Source organism: Mesoplodon mirus (assembly GCF_964341445.2).
Source record: "Mesoplodon mirus genome assembly, chromosome: 11".
NCBI lineage: Eukaryota > Metazoa > Chordata > Mammalia > Artiodactyla > Ziphiidae > Mesoplodon > Mesoplodon mirus.
This window is the reverse complement of record NC_138987.1, coordinates 95867855-95892886: the sequence shown is the minus strand read 5'-3', so window position 1 is coordinate 95892886 and position 25032 is coordinate 95867855. Positions and strand designations below refer to the sequence as shown.

At 42.6% G+C, this 25032-nt stretch overlaps 1 protein-coding gene across 2 annotated transcripts; it reads left to right on the top strand.

The window, feature by feature from the left end:
* Nucleotides 1-11558: 11558 nt before the first annotated feature.
* Nucleotides 11559-23702, top strand: LOC309812039 (solute carrier family 2, facilitated glucose transporter member 3). 2 transcript variants are annotated; one of them, XM_082635469.1, is made up of 11 exons: nucleotides 11559-11737; nucleotides 11874-11956; nucleotides 13335-13427; nucleotides 13971-14131; nucleotides 14973-15213; nucleotides 15660-15822; nucleotides 16110-16297; nucleotides 19041-19145; nucleotides 19499-19600; nucleotides 20207-20410; nucleotides 20952-23702. In XM_082635469.1, exons 4-11 carry the CDS (start codon nucleotides 14085-14087, stop codon nucleotides 21162-21164), a joined length of 1263 nt encoding a protein of 420 aa, XP_082491595.1. In that variant the 5' UTR covers nucleotides 11559-11737; nucleotides 11874-11956; nucleotides 13335-13427; nucleotides 13971-14084; the 3' UTR covers nucleotides 21165-23702. The 2 variants fall into 2 exon arrangements, with proteins under 2 accessions (XP_082491595.1, XP_082491594.1); XM_082635468.1 differs by lacking the exon at nucleotides 11874-11956.
* The last annotated feature ends 1330 nt before the right edge of the window (nucleotides 23703-25032 follow it).

Sequence of the window (25032 nt, the reverse complement as noted above, 5' to 3'; positions counted from 1 at the left end):
TTTCTCCACGGTATGTGGGATCTTCCCGGACCAGGGCTCGAACCCGTGTCCCCTGCATTGGCAGGCGGATTCTTAACCACTGCACCACCAGGGAAGTCCCTATTCAATCATATTTACTCATATATTTTATTCATGAACAATACAAAAACAACTAAACATAAATGTACCAGTTAGAAGGCATTTTCTGACTCAAGGGGAATGTTGGTAGAATGATTTTCGAAATATAGCCTCAAGTCAAAGGCAAAGGTAATACCCTAAATTTAAGTGGATGTAATTTTAAGTATTCTTAGAAAGTGTACATCCCTGAGAATATGAAAGAATGAAAAATTCTATCAGGGCCAGGAGTCTTTAAAGTTATATTTCTTAGAATCTCAAAAAGTTCAAGGCCTTGAAGTTATGGCTACTGTAAAATATAAAGGGACCTGTGGCTGTCAGAATTAAAGTTTTAACATTACTAATTTTTAGAAAGATTTCAGATTCTTTTAATCTATACTATATAATTTATTTAATACACATTTATTAAACACTATGTTAAACTGAGCCACTTAAGGAAAACGACTACCATACCAGTTAACATGCATTATCTACTAATGAGTCTGATAGACACAAAGAATCCATTTTTCTAAATGAGAAAATAACTTGCCTAGGCTGACACACATAGCTGGTAAATGATATTGACCAGATTTATACCTAGGCAATCTGGCTCCGAAGTCTTTGCTCTTAGAAACCACATATATTCCCTTGCCTAAGAGTCAGTCTTATTTCTACTATTCTCCCACATATACCTTTATGTTTCAACTATACCTAACTACTTATAAATTTTTAAATAACCATTTGTATTTGTTTCCTAGGGCTGGGTGATTTAATAAGAAATATAGTTGGTCTTTGTCTCCATGCCTGGCATAAAATCTCCTAAAACCCTTGGAATTTCCTGACTGGTAGGAATGTCTGTTATTCATAAGGAGCCCATTGGGACGCACCTAAATTTATGCCAGTGAAGTGATTCAGGGTGCGGCCCCTGGATAGCCTAAAGATGGGGCTGGGCACCAGAGAGACCAAACGATTAGAGGGTTAACACTTTTAGCACTACCCACTGACCCCTAGGTTGGGGCAAGGAGGAGCTACAGGTTAAACTCTACAAAAACTCTGGAACAGGGACTTCCCCGGTGACACAGTGGTTAAGAACCTGCCTGCCAATGCAGGGGACATGGGTTTGAGCCCTGGTCTGGGAAGATCCCACATGCTGCGGAGCAACTAAGCCCGTGCACCACAACTACTGAGCCTGCCCTCTAGAGCCCACGAGCCACAACTACTGAGCCCGTGTGCCGCAACTACTGAAGCCTGTGTGCCACAACTACTGAGTCTGTGCTCTAGAGCCCACAAGCTGCAACTACTGAAGCCCGTGTGCCTAGAGCCCATGCTCTGCAACAAGAGAAGCCACTGCAAGGAGAAGCCCGTGCACCGCAACAAAGAGCAGACCTTACTCGCCGCAACTAGAGAAAGCCCGTGTGCAGCAACAAAGACCCAACGCAGCCAAAAAAAAAAAAAAAAAGCAAAACAAAACTCTGGAACAAAGAGATTTGATGAGTTTCCAGGTTGATGATCATTTCCATATTTGGAGAGTGTGGTGCATCCCATTTCCATGCAGACAGAGGTTTCTGCTCTTAGGATCTTTCCAGACCTTGCCCTATCTATGTACCTCTTGTTGACAGAAAAAAAATGCACAAGGTGAGAGTTGTGAGTTAAGTTTGATTTGGGGCAAAATGAGGACTATAGCCTGGGAGACAGCATTTCAGATAGCTCTGAGAAACTGCTCCAAAGAGGTGAGGGGGAAGATCAGTATATATGTGATTTTGGTGAAGGGTAAGTACATGCAAGCCAGCACATATTTTTTGGCAGAAGATTTCTGCTAGTCACTAGGAGCAGACTTCGCCATGAAGGATTTTAGTGCTTTTCTAGGTATGAGGAGATGCAAGAATTGGGCTCATAAAATCGGCTCCTGAAAATATCTAACTATCTGAAGACCTGTTCTGCCAGTTTTTTTCCCAGAGCACAGAGTACTTCATTTGTGATTGCCACCCTGAACTCCTTTCAGGGGGCCCTTAAAGGTCAGCACCCGCAGCAGCTCATAATTTGATCCTTGTAGAGGTAGATGGCACGTGCCAATGTGTAGGTGACACTCTTCATCTGAATACTTCATAATATCCTGTGTAATAAACTGGTAAATGTAAGTAAACATTCTCTGAATTCTGTGAGCCAGTCTGGCACATTGATTGAACCCAAGAAACGGGTGATAGGAACCTCCAATTTATAGCCAGTCAGTCAGAAGCACAAGTAACAACTCAGACTTTCAATTGGAACTGAAGTGGGGACAGTCTTGTGAGACTGAGCCTTTAATCTGTGGGACTGAAACTGAGCAGGACCCTATGGGGCCCCCGAGCATGAAAGCCTTTCTGTGCCCCCCGTTTCTTGACTTTCCCTGCGTACTAGAGGGGAGGTTCAAACACTTGGTAATCAGGGAAGGGAAGAGATGCAGAGACAAGGGAGGAGCAGTCAAGAAACAACAGGGCCGGGCTTCAACTACTGAGCCTGCGCTCTAGAGCCTGCAAGCCACAACTACTGAGCCCGTGAGCCACAACTACTGAGCCTGCACTCTAGAGCCGTGCTCCACAACAAGAGAAGCCACGGCAATGAGAAGCCCGCTCACCGCAATGAAGAGTAGCCCCCGCTCGCCGCAGCTAGAGAAAGCCCGCACAGCAACAAAGAGCCAATGCAGCCAAAAATAAATAAATTTATTTCTTTATTTTAAAAAAATATGATTGAATAATAATGGGCTTCCCTGGTGGCGCAGTGGTTGAGAGTCTGCCTGCCGATGCAGGGGACGCAGGTTCGTGCCCTGGTCCGGGAAGACCCCACATGCCGTGGAGCGGCTGGGCCCGTGAGCCATGGCCGCTGAGCCTGCGCGTCCGGAGCGTGTGCTCCACAACGGGAGAGGCCACAACAGTGAGAGGCCCGCGTACCGCAAAAAAAAAAAAAAAAAAAATGATTGAATAATAAGATTTAACAGAAATACGTTCTATTCACCTTTGTTTTAGACTACTTGATGTTACCTTTTTTTTTCTTTTGGTATCATTATGGATTTTTTAGCTTTACAATATGTTAACCTCAGACAGTATTCTCTTTTTGATGCCCAAATTATCGTAACTTTGGCCAGTAGGAGTCCCTTTTAAATCGGCTCCTGTGTCCTTCTGACATGGCTACATTGATCTTTGAAAACTTCTATGCTTCCTGACACAGTAAGATGTTCCAGCCTTATCTATCTCTTAGCCCCAGGTATGGAATCAGTTATTTCTCTAAGAAGCCTTATTTACTTTCAGTGGAGTCACTGTTAAATCAGTGCTTTAAAAAAAAAAAGGAAAGAAAGAAAGAAAAAAAAAGGTAGTTCCCTAGTGGCCTAGTGGTTAGGATTCTGGGCTTAAAAAAAAAAAGCAAGAAAGAAAGAAGGAAAAAGAAAACAAATCTGATTTGTAGCATTTGCCAATTTCCGTGGTGTAAATACCCACACTGTGATAGATGTCTAGCTACCTGCGTGATTTCACTGAACACAGTGCTGGGAAGCAGTGTGCACGACTGGCTCTCAGGGGCCGGCCGCAGTGCACCAGTGCTACCCTCCTTGTGAGTCACAGCCCACGATGGGTCCTGGCGTTGGAGACTAGTGATACTAGGCAAAAACAAAAATTTCTTGTTTAAAAAAAAGTATTTATTTTATTTTTGGCCGCATTGCGCCTTTGTTGCTGTGTGCCGGCTTTCTCTAGTTGCGGTGAACGGGGGCTACTCTTCATTGCAGTGCGCGGGCTTCTCATTGTGGTGGCTTCCCTTGTTGCGGAGCACGGGCTCTAGGCATGCGGGCTTCAGTAGTTGTGGCACGAGAGCTCAGTAGCTGTGGCTTGCAGGCTCTAGAGCACAGTCTCAGTAGTTGTGGTGCACGGGCTTAGTTGTTCCGCGGCATGTGGGATCTTCGCGGACCAAGGCTCGAACCCGTGTCCCCTGCATTAGCAGGTGGATTCTTAACGACTGCGCCACCAGGGAAGTCCCAACAAAATTTTCTTTAAATGAAATTCAAAAAGAATTTTGGTCAACATTAAGACATCAGCTGTTAAAATTATAGACAATGTTTTAATGCATCTGAGTAACAAAAGTGGCTACAATAAAATGAAAGGGCCTGTGGCTGGCAGGTTTAAAGTCCTATTGAAACTTATTATTTAAAAAAAAAGAGTATTGTGTCTATCTGTGCTCTGTAATCAATACAACAAACATCAAATCTTTTTATGTGCTAAGCACTTACAAACTGTAAAAGTTTAAACAATTACAGAGGCTTCCCTCGTGGCGCAGTGGTTAAGAATCTGCCTGCCAATGCAAACGACAAGGGTTCGATCCCTGGTCCGGGAAGATCCCACATGCCGCAGAGCAACTAAGCTGGTGTGCCACAACTACTGAGCCTGCGCTCTAGAGCTCACGAGCCACAACTACTGATCCCGCATGCCACAACTACTGAAGCCTGCGTGCTTAGAGCCCGTACTCTGCAACAACAGAAGCTACTGCAATGAGAAGCCCACACACTGCAACGAAGAGTAGCCCCCGCTCGCCATAACCAGAGAAAACCCGTGCACAGCAACAAAGACCCAACACAGCCAAAAATTAAAGAATAAATCAATTTATTTAAAAAAAAATTACAGACTGTTGGTGAGAACTCTAAAATCAACATAATGACCAGATTCCCCAGATTTTCCAAAGCAATCCTGATGTCAATATTTTGTCCCATGTGGACTGATTTTCGTCATACCATGTGGAATGATTTTAGAAGGTCAGTTATGAGCACGATAGTCTGTGGTTTAGTCCTGCAGTAGTGCTATATTATATATTCAATGATCGCTCTCAGGCGTGTAGAGTAAAGAACCCCACATAATTGGTTATGGGTTCATGTACTCACTGAGTTTACTTCCACTGCCAGCCTTGTCCTGTTTGTGTGGTCAGGAAACACGACTATGCTCTTCCTCAAGCAAATAGGAACTCGTATTGATAAGTTTTAATTTGTTCATTCGTTCATCCAGTTGTTTATTCACATGTCCAGCCCTATATGGAGCCGAAACTGGAGAAAATTTAAAAATCCCTACTCTATTTTTTTTTTTTTAAACAGGAGTCCTACTTTATTTATTTATTTTTAATTTATTTATTTTTGGCTGCATTTGGTCTTCATTGCTATGCGCGGGCTTTCTCTAGTTGTGGCACATGGGGGCTACTCTTCATTGTGGTGTGCGGGCTCAGTAGTTGTGGCACACAGGTTTAGTTGCTCCGTGGCGTGTGGGATCTTCCCAGACCAGGGCTCGAACCTGTGTCCCCTGCATTGGCAGGTGGATTCTTAACCACTGTGCCACCAGGGAAGTCCAAAATCCCTACTCTTCAGGGAAATGTGAATGAGGGAGACAGACAAGGAAGACAATTAAAATACGCAGGAGCAGACTGAAGAATCAGGAAAGTTTCTAGAGGAAGCAATGCTTCAGTTAAATTTGAAGCTGTTCGTACTGTTGTTCCATTGTCTTGATTCTACATCTCTCTGAAAGGACTTCATCAGTTTTTCCATCACCTGGCAATTTCCACATATTTCTACAACTTTAGCATACAATGGGACTTCCCTGGTGGTCCAGTGGGTAAGACTCCAGACTCCATGCTCCCAATGCAGGGGGCCCAGGTTCGATCCCTGGTGGGGGAACTAGATCCCACATTTCGCAACTAAAAGAGGCAGCCTGCTGCAAGGAAGATCCCACATGCTGCAATTAAGACCTGACGCAGCCAAATAAATAAATATTTTTTTTAATCCCCAAATTCTTAAAAAAAAATTAAACATAGAACTACCATATGATCTAGTGGTTCTACTTCTGAGTATTTATCCGAAGAAAATGAAAACACTAACTAGAAAAGATATATGCTCCCCCACATTCATTGCAGCAGTATCTACAGTAACCAAGATAGGGAAACAACCTAAGTGTCCGTGGAATATTACTCAGCCATAAAAAAGGATGAAATCTTGCCATTTACAGCGACATGAATGGACCTAGAGGGGATTATGCTAAGTGAAGTAAGTCAGGCAGAGAAAGACAAATACTATATGATCTCACTTATATGTAAAATCTAAAAACAAAACTCATAGGTACAGAGAACAGTTTATTTGTGGTTGCCACAGGCAAAGTTCTGGGGGAGACAAAATAGGAGAAGGGAGTCAAAAGGCACAAACTCTCAGTTATAAAATAAATAAGTTATAGTGATGTACAGCATTGACGACTATAGTTAATAATATTGTATTGCATACTTGAAAGTTGCTAACTTTTAAATTTTAAAAATTCTCATCACAAGAGAAAAAAATTCTGTAATTGTGTATGATGACAGATGTTAACTAGACTTATTAAGGTAATCATTTCACAGTGTTTACAAATATTGAATCATGTTGTACACCTGAAACCAATATAACCTTGTATATCAATTATACCTCAATAAAAAAAGAAACATTAAAGGAAAAAAGTTTGTATTTAAAAATTGAAGCAGTGTAGACAAAGACAAATACTGTATGTTATCATTTATATGTGGAATCTACAAAATAAAACAAAGAAATGAATATAGTAAAACAGAAACAGACACACAGATATTGAGATCAACTAGTGGTTACCAGTGGGGAGAGGGAAGGAGGGGCAAAACAGGGGTTGGGGATTGAGAGGCACAAACTACTGTGTATAAAATAAATAAGCGACAAGGATGTATTATACAGCACAGGGAACATAGCCAATATTTTGTAATAACTTTAAATGGAGTATAAGCTATAAAAATATTGAATCACTATGTGGTACACCTGAAACTAACATAATATTGTAAATCAACTATACTTCAATTAAAAACAAATTGAAGCAGTGTAAAAAGAAGTTTTAAGTTGTGTAAAATATTTTTGATAAACACAGCTTAATTAATGGGACTACATTTCTCCTTGATCGTTGAAAATTTAGTCTCAATTAAGATGTGCTGTAAGTGTAAAATGAAGATTGGATTTTTTTTTTTTTTTTTTTTTTTTTTTTTTGCGGTATGCGGGCCTCTCACTGTTGTGGCCTCTCCCGTTGCGGAGCACAGGCTCCGGATGCACAGGTTCAGCGGCCATGGCTCACGGGCCCAGCCGCTCTGCGGCATATGGGATCCTCCCGGACCGGGGCACGAACCCGTATCCCCTGCATCGGCAGGCGGACTCTCAACCACTGCGCCACCAGGGAGGCCCTGAAGATTGGATTTTGAAGATCTAACACCAGAAAGAGAGAGAATAAAATATCTTACTAATAATTTTTGTATTAAATATGCGTTGAAATGAGAATATTTGGGGTATATTAAGTTAAATAAAATATAATATTAAAAGTGACAACTCTTTTTTTTTCATTTTTTTAATGTAGCTACTGGAAATTTTTTAATTTCATGTGTGACTCATTATATTTCTATTGGACGGAACTGATCTAGACTTTTTCAATAACTTGTTCAAGTTACTTGATTAGGAGATGATGTAATTAAATTTTTGATTTAAGGTAATTCATCTAGCACTGGTGTGTGATGGATTAACTTTTGAATATTGGAGGAGGGAAGAAAGTAATAAGGATCTGGGAGCTGGGATTAGGTCCTTCAGGATCAGTTGGAATAATGAATAGTTAGTTGCAACCCAGTTTAGACAGGAAAATCAACATTTCTCAAATTTTTTCTCTCTTCACCCTGAGAGTTTATTTTCTAAGGTTTTTTCAGATTCAAAATAAACTCCATCTACACCTAACCTAATAAAAGAAAATTAACAAATAACATTCTATGCAAAACTTGTTCTTTATGAGGAATATTACAAATATGAGCAAAGAGTAGAATTAGCTCTGGATATCTTCAAAGCAGCTTTTTTTGTGCCTTGAAATGCCATTTACATTGTTCTGTTGAAGAGGTAGTCTTCCCTGTCTTTACTTTGACAAGGTAAATATGTTTACAGCCCTTTGTTCCCTGGTTTTAGGATTTGGGATCTGTTTGTTTTCCTGCTTGGTTATCATATTACAAAACATCCTCTCACAGGGCAACCTGAAAAGGAGATTGAGATTCACGGTGGCAGATTACCTGCATTTGGATCTAAGAGATTTCAGGTCATGATTCATTCATTCCCATTCTTCTAAGCAGACCTCCATTAAACTATTAGGTGGGGATTTCATAACATTCCTCCCCAACCTATTCCATTTTGAAATTTATCGACCACATTTCCTCCGCTGGCATTCTCCGTGGAGACTGGTCACCAGAGCTGTGGCTCCAGCCTGGGTGGAGCTTGGAATCTCGTGGTGCCTGCTTCCAAAGTGCACCCAAGACCCCAGTCCCCCAGCCAATCCCCTGACACATCAGCAAACAGTCGTGTTGAACAACTGTTATCTGTGGCCCACAGTGAGGGTTGCCTAACTTGGAGGTCCCTGTCACCTTGGGGACAAGTCCGGTTCCTGATCTGGTTTCTGAGAAGCAGGAACTTATAGTAAGTCCCACTTGCTCAAGGAGTATTCATCTCAATATATTCAGCATACTTTTAGATTCCTGAGATCCAGCTGAATTCCAGTTGTTACCGTTTAAAAATATACATTGATAGAAGTGTTCTCTCTCCCTCTAAGCTGCTTAGCTTTCTTAAAGGTAATTTTCTCAGACTGAGTTTAGCCAGAGAAAACAGGTTTCAGATCTCTCTCCCCTTCACCCTCCCTCTTTTTCTACCAAGCAGAAAATACCTACAGATTTCAGACATCTAAATCTTGACCCTTCAGTATTGTTTCACTACACTGGTTTTACACAAATTATTTGGGATAGGTATAATCCTAGGCCTTTACAATGATTTCATCTGTTCTTTCAATAAGTATTGGAAAAATAACTGTGCTCTGGAATTACATTGGAGCCTGCTCTGAGTAAATGAAGGGCAAAAAGACCTACTTTTTACTTTCACTGGTGCCATTTACTCTTGCAAAACATTATGGAATAATTATTCTAAGGCAAGGGAGAGGGAGAAATAAAAGACAGTGATTTAGAGACAAGAATGACATTGTGAGAGAATTCCCTGGCAGTCCAGTGGTTAGGACTCTGTGCTTTCATTGCTAAAGTTGTGGGTTCGATCCCTGGTCAGAGAACTAAGATCCCACAAGCTGTGTGGACAAAAAAAAAAAAAAAAAAAGAAGAAGAAGAAGAAAAAGAATGACATTGTGAGACAAATAATAAATAAAAGTCAAAGAATGGAGAAAAGACTCGCGTGGGCAACACATCACTGTGAGGCTTCAGGGTCCAGCCTCCAGCCTCCTGGGGCTGCTGAGCACTTATATGGCTGGTGGGACTGAGGAATCGAATTGCTAATTTTAGTTCATTTAAAATATTTTCCCGTTAAACACAACTTCGTTGTTTTGATTAGAATGACATATTACTTTAGCTGTAGAAAACAGAGTCTAAGTGGGGATGTAAGATGCACATGGGATTTCAAAGACTTAGTAGGAAAAAAGTAAACTATCTTAATAATTTTTAAATTGATTATAATTTAGTCAATTATAGTTTAATATATTTATAAATCAATTGTAATTTAATCAAACTCAAATAGTATTATTTTGGCTATATCAGGTCAAATAAAATAATTATTAAAATTAATTATTCTTGTTTCCTATGTTTTTCTTTTAAAAATTTTAATGCTGCCACTTAGAAAACTTAATATTACATAAATGACTCAGATTGAATGTTTATTGGCAGCGCTGCCATACAGGATATTTTGTCCTTTGGCTGCTAAATTCAGTTGCTGTGGTAACTAAAGGGGCCTCTAGGCTCAGGGTTTCCTGGAAGATTGGGAGAGTGGGGGAGGGGAGGAATGACCTCAGGGAAGGTTTTTTTGGTTGTCACGTTTCACTCATCGCCAGTTCTCTCAGCTAACAACGAGATTTAGAAAATATTCTCATTTAGTGGTTTCGTTTTGTAATGTATAAAAATATCGAATCAGTATGTTGTGCACCTAAAACTAATATAATCATGTAAGTCAGTTATAGACTTCAGTTTTTTTAAAAAATCCTCATTTCAGGAAAGACCACACGATGGGGTCTGTTTCAGGTCCAGTAGTGCCAGTTTGAATAAGAGGCTCCCAACCAAAACCCCAAAGGAAGGTGTACGTTCTTCAGTGGCTCCTCTAGCATAATTCTACCTCTTTACCGGTTTGTCGCACCCCACCCGCTCTCTCCCTGCAGGGCCTGCTAGGCTACAGATTCATAGGCATTAGGAATTTGACTACTGATATTTCCCCCCAGCAAAGCCACCCAACTCTACCTACAACGAACGTTTCCTCCTTCGTTACCTCTCACACAGGAGCACTTCTCTCTCCTTTTATTTTCCTTCATCTTCCTGTGCTCACATTTTTCTTACCTGCTTCTCCTAATCAATCTTGCTCACTTTGCTTGTATGGCTTAGAAATCAGATATTTATCTCACCCTTTTCTTTCAAGAAATTCACAGCCCAGAAGGAATAGGATATGGCTAATGAACTCCAGTTGTGTAAGAATCGGTTGGCCTCTTCCCTTTTTAATGTTTTAAGTGGAAGAAGAGAAGCACCATAAATTCCTTGAGGGCCAGGACTTTTTTGTCCTATATACTGATGAATCCGTCTGATGGGTAGTATGTGCTCCGCAAATACCTGTTTAACGGAATTTGATCATTGTCCTCTCTCGAGGTACTGTAAACCCGAGACTAGAGGCAAAACACCGCAGAATGGGTAGAATTCAGAATGGGTGGGGAGTTGGTGAATGCCGTATTTTCAGGAATTTGGATTGTGTCCCATGGGCAGCCGATCCTCTGCTTTCTGCAGCCCAGCAAAGTTGGTTTGGCTCCTAGACACTCAGGTTTTCTCCCAGGAGAGAGCATGCTCATCAGAGGACAAGCAGAGCCCCAAATTCTTCCAGTTCTTCCTCCACTCGCTTTCCTTCTCTCAGACTGTCCTTCCCTCCCCTTCAAGATTGTGGACACAGTCTACAATCAAAGAGCAGCTGATAAGTTCTGAGGATTAGGAAGAGCTTCTGTTTACACTGCGTCAAACACCGTTAACTCTCATATGGTAGCACTCACTCGACTTTGCCTTCTATAGATAGCGTTTATTCTCATCTCTTTACGGATTGATTCAGTTCTGAGCCCTTGCGAGAGCAAAACATAAAGTGTATCTGCCCTCCCTCCAGGCTTTTCTGGTAGCATTTTTGTCTGTGAAACTAAGAGGCTGTAGCTGCTCTTAGAAGAGGGAAGGAGGACGAGCTTAAAAAAAAAAAAAAAAAAAAACCACGGAGTAGGGAGGGTGGAGGATGTGGTTTTAAAGAGATGGGGGGGTGTGGTCTAGGGTGGGGGCAGAGCTTGAGGTCACAAAATTCCGGGAGGTCCGGAGATCACTGGGGGCGGGGGCTGGGTGGGGCTGGGGGCTTGTCGCCCAGGCTCCGCCCTTTGCGGAGCTTATAAGTAGGTGCCCATCCTAAGGGTGCGTGAGGAGACGTTGGAGCGGTACCGAGGACCTGCCGGAAGACTTGCTGCTGAGAAGGACATTTTTGGAGGTTTTGTTGGCTGGAAGAGGGGTCTCTGGAATCCCACTTCTAGATCTTTATTGAAGATTTGAAAGGAATTAATTGAGGGCCATGGGGAGAGCGAAGGTAAGAACCATACAGTTACTGGTTTTTGCTTGTTTGGGGTACGCTCCGGAAGGCAAGCCTTAATGGTGATGGCTGTGCTCTTTTATACGGAGTCACCTAGCCATCTTAAAATAAAGCCTTTCCGTTTCTTCCCCAGCCTGCACTGCCACAGTTCCACCAGTTCTCTGTGGATGTCATTTCCTATAAAGGATTTATCCCCGTCTGATTCACCTTCCTGTGGTAGGGAAAGTCACCTGGAGAAGTTATATTTGTTTCTCGTTTTTTTTTCTTTCTTTAATACAATTACAGGCTACTGAGAATGTGAGGGTGAAACCGGTTGAGTGTTCAGGGGATCAGGGGCTGCTTGGTTGTGTTGATTACGAGTGTGGGTCTGAGAACCAGCAAGAGGATTTCTCTGGACGCCTTAGACCTTGAAAGGACCTGGGATTTGTTTTGGGGCCTGGGTCGGTGTCCAGCCATCTGTTCTATGACCTATGGGATTCCCTGGATACTAAGGAGAGAGAATTCCAGTTGTCTTTCCTGTTGTGGTTGATTGTGAATGCACAATATTTTAATGTATTATTGTGTATTATGGATGCAGTATTTGTAGAGAGAAACGTATTTTCATTCACTAAGGTAACTTACTTGAAAATAAGAGAAGGGATGAAAAAGTGGGAAGGCCCTCAAGAATAGTAAATGATGAGAGAAAAAGAAGAGGTTTTTACTAAAAGGAGAGGATTTTACTAAAAGGAGAGGAAGCCCTGGCGGGGCTTCAGGGGTACTAGATGCCTGGGAGGCAACATCAATTTGGGGAACTGAAACTCCTGGCCTGCCACTGTCTGACCTGAGAGGGAAGGAATTTAAGATGAGGAAGGGTTGGGGTTCTCAGGCGTAAAAATTGAGCTACCTTGAGGTGGAAAGTAAGATTACGCCCACTGGAATTATACCCAGCAAGGTGAGTGATGACTGGGTTGATTACTGCACAGCCCCTCACAAAATGTCTCCATCTGGGGTTGGGCGTGAGCTTGTGCTCGCCCCCTGGTGGGTGGGTGGGGGATAGCAGTACATTATTAAGTGAACGGGAAGAATTTCAGATGGGACCAAGGATACAGTAGGTTGATCTGTAGATTACGTGATGCAGTTAAGAGCAGCCTGGTGATGACGACACACCACCAGTACTCGGGCTTCTGTGGAATCTGGGGTACGGGTGAGCGTACGCTGGATCTAGCTGTTTCCAGAGTCAATTGTTCTTAGCAATCCTAAGGCATTTTACTCTGCCCTCACAATTTTTTCTATTCCTGAGCACAGTTCTATGCTTGCTCTTACCTGGGGCTGTTTTTTGAATGCTTCCAAACCGACTAATCCAGTTCTCTTAACGTCTCCCTTTTCCCAAATTTTCTTGCCACTTTCCCCAAGTTTACTCTATATGTTCACCTATGTATTTCCAGATAAGCTCTTCAGTTCTTTCGTGTTCCTCATTGATTATCTAAATCGTTAAGTTTTTGTTGTTTTCATACCGCTCACAGGCTGAGTTCTCCTGATATGTACATCTCCTTAATAAGAGGCAATCATTCATCAAGAGTTTTGACTGTTTCTTCTCTCCTCCCTCCCCCAACAGGTCACCGCCCCTCTGATCTTTGCCGTCACGATTGCTACAATAGGCTCTTTCCAGTTTGGCTACAACACTGGAGTCATCAATGCTCCTGAGGTGGTGAGTGCCAGGCAGCTCGAGTTTGGAATAGGATAATTATGCCTTTAGGTAGTGTTTCCAGAATTAACAACTTTAGACAGACTTGGTAGGTAGCTTGGCTAAGACCTAGAGGGGGAATGATATTGGTGGGGGTCTAATTGAATCATTGATCAAGGCAAAAGGCTCAGGGGCTCCCTGTACCCTGGACTGTACCCATTCTTCCTCTCATCCTACGGTGACACACTTCCTTTATTATCTCTTAGGGGTTAGTTACAAAGTCTCAGGGCGGGAGGGTGGCTGGGATAGTCACTGAACAAGAGTACATCAGTACTACTACCTACTGGAATTTTCAGGACAAATAAAAAATTATTCTTTTCAGAGCTGGTAACATTAACTCCAGTGTGTTACCTGTCTCTTCCATTGCCATCTATTTATTCCCTTGATCTGCTACCAGGAAAGTAACTGTAATGCTGTTCTCTTAGGGAGGGGAAGATCCCCAATGTTTGTTTCTTTTCTCATCCAGTTGTAATGGTCTCTTCTCCCACCAACCATTTTAATTTGCAGATCATAAAGGACTTTCTCAATTACACTTTGCAAGAGAGGTTTAAAAACCCTCCCTCTGAGGTGGTACTCACGTCCATATGGTCCTTGTCTGTGGCCATCTTCTCCGTTGGTGGTATGGTTGGCTCCTTTTCTGTTGGACTCTTTGTCAACCGGTTTGGCAGGTATTAATACTTTTTTTTTTTTTTTGGTTGAGTTGGGTCTTGCGCGCAGGCTTTCTCTAGTTGCGGTGAGCGGGGTCTACTCTTCGTTGCTTGTGTGCACGCTTCTCACTGCAGTGACTTCTCTTGTTGCGGAGCTCAGGCTCTAGGCGCGCGGGCTTCAGTAGCTGTGGCGTGTGGGCTTCAGTAGTTATGGTGTACGGGCTTAGCTGCTCCACGGCATGTGGGATCCTCCCAGACCAGGGCTCGAACCTGTGTTCCCTGCATTGGCAGGCAGATTCTTAAGCACTGTGCCACCAGGGAAGTCCCAGTTTGGCAGGTCTTGATCAGAAACTGGGCAAGGAAGGGGTCTGTACTGGTTGCATTGAGGACAAGTATTGAGGCTTAAAGCAGGGAGGTGATGATGCATTTGAATGAGAGCACCTCAAATTCCCATCAAGGGAAAACTAGTCCCACAGATTGTTGGGCTCCAACCCAGATTCAGGCCTAATGATGAGTCTGGGGTAGGGTGGGACAATTTTAATTTCTAGCAAATTTCTAGCTGATGCTGTTAGTTTATGGACCACTTTGAGAACAACTGGCCTTAAAGTGCTTGCTAAAATCCTAGCCTACAGCTAGGACATAGAGGGGAGAATCTTAAACAAGTTCTCTAGGTGTGTTTTATGCATACTGAGGTGTAAGAACCATTGATCTTGATTATCCCAACCAGATATGTTCTGATACTAGAAAGTGGAAAAATTAGACCAAAAGATATATGAGCCTGGAGAAGAGTAGAATGATTAGGGAAGAAGGGGGAGATCGGGTCTACTTTGCTAACTTCCCTTGTTTTTGTTTAATCTTTCAGGCGCAATTCAATGCTTATTGTCAACCTGTTGGCCATTGCTGGTGGCTGCCTTATGGGGTTCTGCAAAATAACGGAGTCATTTGAAATGCTGATCCTGGGCCGACTGGTTATTGGCCTCTTCTGTGGACTCTGCACAGGATTCGTGCCCATGTACATTGGAGAGATATCTCCCACTGCCCTGCGGGGGGCCTTTGGCACTCTCAACCAGCTGGGCATCGTTATTGGGATCCTGGTGGCCCAGGTACTCTAGAACTTATTGAGTGTTAGTTTCACAACTCATTAAATGACTTTACATAGAGAAGACAGTCAAGAGAATGTCTGGCACAGAGAACTGTATTCAATATCCTATGATAAACCATAATGGAAAAGAATATATATATATATATATATATATATATGCATAACCGAATCACTGTGCTGTACAGCAGTAATGAACACAACATTGTAAATCAACTATACTTCAGTTTAAAAAAAGAATGTCTGGCACATATTTAACTATATATGTTTCAGACATTAATTAATATTACTATAGTTCCCAGACGGCTAAGGAAGCAGGCAGGGTAGACAAAGTAGTAGACTATCTTTTCCCGTGATAAAAGAACAGATGATCTTCTGAACATTTTTTTAAAATCAACGTGTAGCCTGTAAAGTATGGAATTTATAGTATTTTCTTTGTCCGGTTTCTAGATCTTTGGTCTAAAAACCATCTTGGGGACTGAAGAGCTCTGGCCCCTGCTCTTGGGCTTCACCATCATCCCAGCCATCCTCCAATGTGCTGCCCTTCCATTTTGCCCTGAAAGTCCTAGATTCTTGCTCATTAACAAAAAGGAAGAGGAGAGTGCTAAGGAGAGTGAGTACCCTTCACACCTTCACTGCAGGAATCTTAGGCTTGTGGTTTGTTTTAGGATGAGGACATTGGATCTGGTTTCTGTCCTCTCCTTTCCCTGTCTGATTATGCTTAAGTCAGAAACTTGCAGCCCCTGAAGGATGGGGTGAGAAGGCGAGTTAAAGCCAGATGCTGATTGAGCCGCCAGATGCGGGGCTCCTCTGGGCGGCTTCTTCCCATCCGTCTCATGGGGAAAAGGAATTCGGGACAGCACCTTATTATTAACCTTTCCTCTTCATGCTTTTCACCAGTTCTCCAGCGATTGTGGGGCACCCAGGATGTGGCTCAGGACATCCAAGAGATGAAAGATGAGAGTCTAAGGATGGCACAGGAAAAAAAAGTCACTGTGGTGGAGCTCTTCCGAGCCCCCAGCTACCGACAGCCCATCATCATCTCCATCATGCTCCAGCTGTCTCAGCAGCTCTCGGGGATCAATGCTGTGAGTGCCCACTTGTATGTCAAACGTGTCCTACAGTATTCCACTTAAAACACCTGACCAGAGGTGAATAGCATTGGCTGTTGCTCACCTTCTTTTATATCCAGGGGTCCCTCACAATGCTTGCCACAGAGCAGCCTCTCAAAAAATGCTCTTTCTCCGGGTTTCCATTTTGTTTTTTTCATTTTTTCATTTTTATTTATTTATTTTTTATTATTTTTTTGGTTGGATCTTAGTTCCCCAACCAGGGATCAAACCCATGCCCCTTGTAGTGGAAGCGTGGAGTCCTAACCATTGGACTGCCAGGGAATTTCTATTTCTTAAAATTATCTATAGTTCATGTTTTCCATGTGGAAAGATGAGAGACTCAATTAAAAGTTTGTCACCCTTAGCCTTGGAACTTATAGTTAACATTTGTCCTCTTCCAGATTTTTTTTAATACATAGAGTATCACAATTTGTCAATTTTTATTAATCCTCTTTTTTTGACCACTCATTTTAAAAATTTTCAGTCCTCTTTAACTCTGATCTGTCTTATTACATGATGTTATCAGCGATAACGTAATTCATATAATCAAAGCAGATCTGAGAGTTGATATACCTTGGGTTTTTTCCCAGGACTGTACAATTTAAAATCAGTGTAAAGCCCTGGGGAGCAATTAGGAAGTGTGTGGGCACACAGACAACTTCAGAGTGAGCTGGGTTTATCATTCTCTATATTTTTTACAACTTAGAGTAGTGACTATGATAGTTAAGTGTGAGGCAAAATGGAAGCTAGCAGTGGGCAGGTAGCCATTGTATTCTATGCAAAAATCAGCTTCTGCTCTTGAGTCTTGGTTGTGGGCAGAGAGGGTATTCCTACACCTATCCTTTTGCAGATAAAAGATTTGGATATGAAGAACACCCACCCCTGTCCCCCTTCTAAGTACTGATTCACGCCCTGAGGGTTTCCCATCATAATGTGATCAGTGTGATCAAATCATTTCATGACAAAGCGTTTTGCAAAACACATGATAACTCAAAATACCAAGTTTGTCCTTAGCCTTGTCTCCCTAACGCACCACAAGGATACTTGTGTTTGAAATAGCAGTGCATCTCCTGAGGACTTAGAGGCTGTCATATCAGACCTTGGGAGGAAAGATAGTTTGAAAAACCCTCTCAGGTGGTTTTGATGGATCTCAATCTCAAATTTCCACATTTGAAAAACCACTGTAATCAAATATACTCTCAAGACTTTCCAGAACAGCGAGGCTGGGACTAGAGTGAGGTGTCCAGATATAAGACGTGTCCTGAGAAGGACCGCCTTCTTCAATTCTATACCCCAGGCGCCTGCTTGCCTCCCCCGAGTCGAAGCCCTGCACAACAGGATCAGAAAAAACCACCCGGGAAAGTTACAAATGATAGATGAGTTCTCTGCCAGCCGGACCTACCCAGCCCCCAGCCCCTACCCCCGCCCTTTCAGGAAATGGTGTGTGAAAGTCAGTTTTCCAGCCTACCTTTGAACAAACGATGTTTTCTAATTTCCCTTAAAGGCAGAGGGGTAAGAGGCTGGATAGTGTTTACCCAGCAGAGTAAACTGCCTTTAGGTAAGATGATGTGGCCTAGCTCCGTGGCACCAGGCAGCAAGATTTTACTGTAAGAAGTTTGCTTGAGATGCGTATATACGTGCTAGGTTTTTGATATGTGAGCTTTTATATAAGGAAGAGAATTGGCATAGCTATTCACCTCTAGTTTTAACTGTTCAAACGTCTTTCCTCACAAGCTTTATATTATTAAATATTCTTCAATTTTTTTTTTTTTTTTTAAATTCCACGCTTCTCTCCTAGAGCAGCAGTTTTCAATGAGGATGACACTCCATATCTCAGTTTCCAAGAGCTCAGCCTGAATCTTATTTTGGAAAATATACATAGTTTCTATCTTAGGTTGTAGGGATTTGAAGACTTGTTTCTGGAGACGGTCACTCCCATTGTCGAAGCACATGTTCATCAAAAAGTCTGATGAATACTGGCTGCTACGAGGGCAGGTACTCTGGGTGAAATCATAAACCCCTAAACCAAACCTGAGGGACTGAGCGATCTAGATCCTGTTCCCTTGTTATCTTGAGGTCTGAGACCAGTGTTTTGACATCTCTTTAGCTGTGGTAGTTGTCGCAGCCCTACGCAGCAGCACAGTGTTGAGCAAATAATAAAAATAGTATACATTACGTTGTAGTTTATTTAATAGTGTCTATTCAATTAAAATAATAGCTGGTGTTAGTTTGTAAAACACTTGCAAAGACCTAGCCCCTGGAATTCCAGCCCAAGTTCTGCTGCTAAATCACGATCAGGCTGAGGTTACTCTTCAGTTTCTTCACTATCAAGTGGAGACATCAATGCCTGTCATTGTTGGTCGGGGTGGGAGTTGGAGTAAGTCTATTGGAAAAGTGTAATTGAAAAACTTAAAGGGACTTAAGCCTCTATATGTAAGTTACTAAAGTAAACTTAAGGAAGAGGCTAAATGGAGCAGTAAGAAGAAGCATAGTTAGAAGGAAAAAAAAAGTGGAAATAAGTAGCTAGAATTGAAGACAATTGAAGAAGAGAATAGAGATAAGATAACAGAAGATCATTCGTTTGCAGAAAAGACTGCACAAACATCCCTGGGAAGTACTCCTTACCTTCTGGGACTTTTTTGAGTTGATTGTTTGGAGGGTTCCATGTAACTGCTATGCACAACTGTATTTCACCGTTGCATCTTTTGTCCCCTGTTAGGTGTTCTATTACTCGACAGGAATCTTCAAAGACGCAGGTGTCAAGGAGCCGATCTACGCCACTATTGGTGCGGGCGTGGTTAATACCATCTTCACCGTGGTGTCTGTAAGTCGGATGTTGAGCTGGGAGGAGAATTCTTGCTACACACGTTCAAGGATGGGTTGCAGGTCCTTCCACCCCCTCCTTCTGTCATTTAGTTAAACCTTTTTTCGTTTAATTCCTTTTGGGGGAAAAGGGCTATTGAATGATGGGTAAAACAGTCTTCACTCTTCAAACAAGTAGGGAATGGATGGGCAAGAGGAGGTATAGAGTGGATTATGTAGGATGCTTTTAACTTGAAGCTGGAAGAGAGGAAGTGTGACTATAACAGGTATCCTGCTGTTGGCCAGGCAGATTCCAGAGCTCATATAGTTGCTTTCATGAAAGGGAATGCAGATATTTCTTTTTTATTCTTTTAGGTGTTCCTGGTAGAAAAGGCAGGGAGGAGGACGCTACACCTCATAGGCCTTGGAGGGATGGCTTTTTGTTCCGTCCTCATGACGATTTCTTTGTTATTAAAGGTGAGTGCTCTTTGCGAAGGAAGGGGGTGGGAGGGGGTGGTGCGGAAAGGAGAGGGGGTGGGTAGTTGAGGTTTGGAGATCATACAAATGACATTTGGGAGAGGCAACATGCCCAGGGTTTTAAGACAAGTGGATTATCAGAGAGAGATAATTAAATTGTTATAATCCCTATATCTATATAACATATAGTTTGTAAAATACGTTATCTCATTTAATTCTTAAAGAAATCTTGAGGTCATTATTCCCCTTTTACAGCTGATAAAATGGTCTCAGTGCAGAATGACATTTGTGATCACACTGCTAGGTTTCAAAGACCCGAGGCTTCTAGGACTTCCCTGGCCGTCCAGTGGTTAAGACTCTGCACTCTCAGTGCTGGAGGCACGGGTTCAATCCCTGGTCGGGAAACTAAGATACCACATGCCATATGGTGAGGCCAAAAAAAAAGAAGAAGAAACAAGGACCTAAGGCTTCTAGGTCCAGTAACTCTTTTATACCACGGGTCAGAAGGAACTTTTCATTATTAGTCAGTCCTCATCTCTGGGAAGCTGGATGCTGCCTGGGGCATGCTGTCTCTAATACTAACTTTCCTTTTTTCCTTTCTCGTAGGATAATTATGGTTGGATGAGCTTTATCTGTATTGGGGCCATCTTGCTCTTCGTGGCCTTCTTTGAAATTGGCCCAGGCCCCATTCCCTGGTTTATTGTGGCTGAACTCTTTGGCCAGGGACCCCGCCCAACTGCCATGGCAGTGGCTGGTTGTTCCAACTGGACCTCCAACTTTTTGGTTGGACTGCTCTTCCCCTCAGCTGCAGTAAGTAACTTAAAACTCACCCAGCCCATCTTGAAACCAGCTAATACATAGTTCTGCCTAGAAACAGAATGGTAATAATAAGCCTTAGGATTCCAAACCAATATTTAAAATCCATCATTTGGCTTAGCATTAATGGCTTTATGATGTTAATGATGAGGTAGGTCCTATTATAAAATGACCTAGAGCTGATTTGTTAAGTAAAGGAACCAGCAGTGGACATCTAGAATGCACTCCCAGTTTCCATGAGTCTTTCAGAAACCCAAATCTTAAAACTCATAATCAAAAGGCCTAAAATACTCAATAGGTATTTGGAAACAGCTAACTTCAATGACTAGGAAAAGGAATGACAAAACATTGCAGAGAAATATAGAAAGTTACCAATGAAATCATAAACAAGTCTCTGAAGAAACCTTACTGTCTTCATGAAGTCTAGAAGGGTTATGGCTTCAGGCCTATTGGAAATACGATTGTGAGGGAAACTGGAGTTTATCAGTGACCAGATTTTTACACCGACTCTCCTTTTTTTGTGTCTTTTCCCTAGTTCTATCTGGGAGCCTACGTTTTCATTGTCTTCACGGGTTTCCTTGTTATCTTCTGGATCTTCACCTTCTTCAAAGTCCCTGAGACTCGTGGCAGGACTTTTGAGGAAATTACACGAGCCTTTGAAGGGCAGGTGCCGGGGGCTAACCGAGGTGAGAAAGGCCCCATCGTGGAGATGAACAGCATCCAGCCCACGAAGGACACCAACGTCTAAGCAGTGCCTCCTTCCCACCTCCCTCCTGTCATGAAAAAGTAACCTCTCCCTAAGCAAGGGAGAGACCTCATCAGGTTGTAACCCAGGACTGTTTCTGAATGCTGCTACTCAATTCTTTTCTCATCCCACACACTCTTGGGCGCTCAGAGGATCCCAATGCTGGGGTTAGTTGTTATCTTCAAAGGCTTTTAAAAATTTCATTTCTTGGACATTCTCTTCTGTTCAGGAGAGACCAAGTGAACCTGCCTTCATTTCAGGAGGGATTGGCTGCTTGGCATATGACAACTTTGCCAGCTCTTGCTCCCTTAGGCTCTACTATTACCTCTCGAGGGCATTTAGGGGAGTGGGCATGAGGCTGCATTTCCTCCAACCTCGACTTACCAGGAAGCAGATACACGTAAGATTGTGGAGGGCAGAGAGCGGTTCTATAAGATCGTCTTCCTCACTTCCATATGGCTCTGCAGAGCAAATTAACTTGAGTTTTATTTATTTTATCTTCTGGTTTTAGTGCATAAATATTTATTTTTGTAAGTATAAAATAATTTTACCAAATAATGAAAGCATAAGGAAATTGAGGTTAGAGGGAGGTGCTTAAAGAGGTTCTAGGGTGGAAGATTTAATACCGAGGAGGTTAAGGTGCAATAAGAAGGGACGAATGTAGGGAGAAACGTGATGCATTGTTGGAGGGTGTATGACGTGGTGTGCGAGGTTTGCATGTTGCCTCTTAACAATTTCTGTCCTTCAGGTGAAAACTCAAATTTCTCAGAAAAGTCATGTGCCTGTATAAAGAAGCTATTAGTTTCCTTTGGAACTTTTTCCTTTGTTGAAGATTATACGTAGTATTACTTGAAATCTAGGATTATCACTTAGATGGGCTTTGTAGTTAATGGTAGTTGATGGGTTCTAATTTTGGATGGAGTCCAGAGAAGGGATGGTTATTTCTAGAAATCCTCTCTCCCCTCACTGGACCAAACGGCTTCTTTGTAGTGAACTCACTTTTTTTTTTTTTTTTTTTTTTTAACTCCTATCATCTGGTGGGAGAGCCTTCCAAATGAACAAGCCAAAATATCGGTTCTTGGTAGACGTTCGTTATTTCTTCAGTTTGTTCTTTAGAAGATTTTAGATGTTGTTTTTTATTTTGTTTTAAGCCATAGCTTTAAAAGAATTCAGAGATGCTCATAGCTACCTTGGAATTTGTAACCTCAGCTCTGGGAGAGGATTTTTCCAGAACGATTATTATTCAGTTGAAGTACGTTGTTACATTAGGGTCATCTCATGCTCGTTTATATCTGTTACCATGTCACGTTACCCTTGTTACCATGTTACCATAGTATTATGTCAAGTGTCCTTCCAGGGACTTGAACTTTCCCACAGACCACACTTGACAGTGTGCGTGGATGTGCTGTGGAGCCCACACCTGAGCGTGAGTGTATGTGCACTGTCACCTTGCTCTGGGTGGAAGTAGTTTATCGGTAACTTGTTTCCTCTATGTTCCTAAGACCCCCTTTTGGGTAGAATGTGTTAAAACTAATTCCTATGTATGTCGATAACACTGCCTCTGCTGGGTGGAATTTGAATCTATGGTTTTCTTTCAAACTTTAGAGTTCAGTCTTATCTAGCGGCCTTTCCTTGTTGGAGAGGAAGGGGAGAACTCCCTAAATTTTGAGACTGAGAGTGGAGGGCTCACTCCATGCTCCGACAACTGGGGGAGATAGGAAAGAGTGTGACCTCGGGACTCGGTGCCTCTGGGGGGTGCTGGGGGGGAGTCCCAGGGGAGAGGGAAGCATTCTTTGGAGGCAGTAAGAAACAAACTGAAGCTTCGAACTCTGGGGCGGTTCAGAGAGTTAGGTGAGATGGAGGGGTTTACACTTGCCAGAGGCCACGGACACCTGCACGCCCCTCCAGTTACCCAGTATTTTTAGAAATGGAGATTGGGCCCTTCTTCCCTTTTTCATGTGTTACTTGATCTCCCTCTCCCTCTTTGGTGCTTACATATTTCAGGCCCTTTAGCCAAACCCTTGCCTGTTGCCAGTATTTTGGTTCTAAGTTCTCACCATTCCCTCTGGTCCTTGAGCATTTGGATAAAAACTCACAGAGCCATGGGGTGGGGCTTTGCTGGAACGGCTGAGTTTCCTCTGACTGCACCTCCGCTCTGGCTCCTCAGAATCAGTGGCTTGGCAGTCATGCAGTGTGGAAGTCTTCCCATTTCTCAGCGACCAGATTGTGAATAATTTCCAAACGGATTTTCTATTATTGTTACTATGGTTCTTTGTTTTGAAATAAAAATTCTGAATGTATATATAACATCACAGGCTTGGCTTTTTTGTTTTGTTTTGGTCCTTCCTGTGACAACAAAATCAGCTTTAATCCCAATGTGGCCACGCAGTACCTGTTGTAACCTTAAGTAAGTTTCTTATATGAGAGTCTCGTACAAATGAAAATAGCAATACTTGTTTATTATGCAGATGAAATGGAAAAGCCTTAGTGCATTGCCTTGCATACCTAATAAATTATGTTGCTTGCTTTCCCCTGTGAGAATGCTTCTGATTTTTCTCTTATGCTCCTACCTATTTCCTTTCTCCTCCAGTCTTCGATCTCTAAAATTCATCCTACACTGATGTCAGGCATCCATATAATATATACGTATACATTTAAATCACTGTCCTGCTTAAAAATTCTTCAATAGCTTCCAATCAATGACAGGAAAAACAGTCCCCTGGCTTAATAACCCCTCCAGGGGCAAGGTCCCTGCTACCTTTCATTTGATTCACCATTTCTTTCTTTTTTTGTTTAATTTTTATTTTATATTTGAGTACTGTTGATTACCAATGTTGTGTTAGTTTCAGGTGTACAGCAAAGTGATTCAGTTATACATATGTATTCTATATATATCCCCATTCTTTTTCAGATTCTTTTGCCATATAGGTTATTGCAGAATATTGAGTAGAGCTCCCTGTGCTCAATGGTAGGTCCTTGTTGACTTTTTTTTTTTTCTTTCCGGTACGCGGGCCTCTCACTGTTGTGGCCTCTCCCGTTGCGGAACATAGGCTCTGGACACGCAGGCTCAGCGGCCATGGCTCACGGGCCCAGCCGCTCTGCTGTGCCAGCAGGGAAGCCCGACTATCTATTTTATATACAGTCGTGTGTGTATGTTCATCCCAAGCTCCTCATTTGTCCCCCTCCCCGCCACCTTTCCCCTTTGGTAACCATAAATTTGTTCTCGAAGTCTGTGAGTCTGTTTCTGTTTTGTAAATAAGTGTGCTGTGAGTTATAAAAAATAAAAATAAAAAATAATGTTATAAATAAATAATTAGAAAAAAGAAAACAATGCCTCATACCCAGTACAGGCCCTCCGCACCTCCACGCTTCCCTTTCATGTAGTTCTGACACTCCTTCCCTAGTTTCCATTCATTTACTACAGATATTTCTACTGGCCCAGGCAGGAGCTCCATAAAGGCTTCTTTACCCCCAACATAGTCCTTACACTGTGGGACTCTGTGTGTTAGAGGGGATGAAAGGATGAAACACCCTGGTTGTCCTGAAAGAGCCCCAGTGAGTGCACCGTATTCTCCAAAATTGTGGTTGCCTTAGCTCCCTTTTTCCACCTTTGCTTCCTTATAATTCATTCTTCACATGATCAGAGTGATCTTTTAAAATCAGATTAAGGGCTCCTCTGGTGGTGCAGTGGTTGAGAGTCCGCCTGCCGATGCAGGGGATGTGGGTTCGTGCCCCAGTCCTGGAAGATCCCACATGCCGCAGAGCGGCTGGGCCCGTGAGCCATGGCCGCTGAGCCTGCACGTCCGGAGCCTGTGCTTCGTAACGGGAGAGGCCACAACAGTGAGAGGCCCGCGTACTACAAAAAAAAAAA

Excerpts from the sequence above, each read along its gene's own strand:
- LOC309812039 (XM_082635468.1), top strand. Across the intron at positions 13,428-13,970 it reads TCATCAATGCTCCTGAGGTG|ATCATAAAGGACTTTCTCAA; the intron begins GTGAGTGCCAGG and ends TTTAATTTGCAG. Across the intron at positions 14,132-14,972 it reads TTTGTCAACCGGTTTGGCAG|GCGCAATTCAATGCTTATTG; the intron begins GTATTAATACTT and ends TTAATCTTTCAG.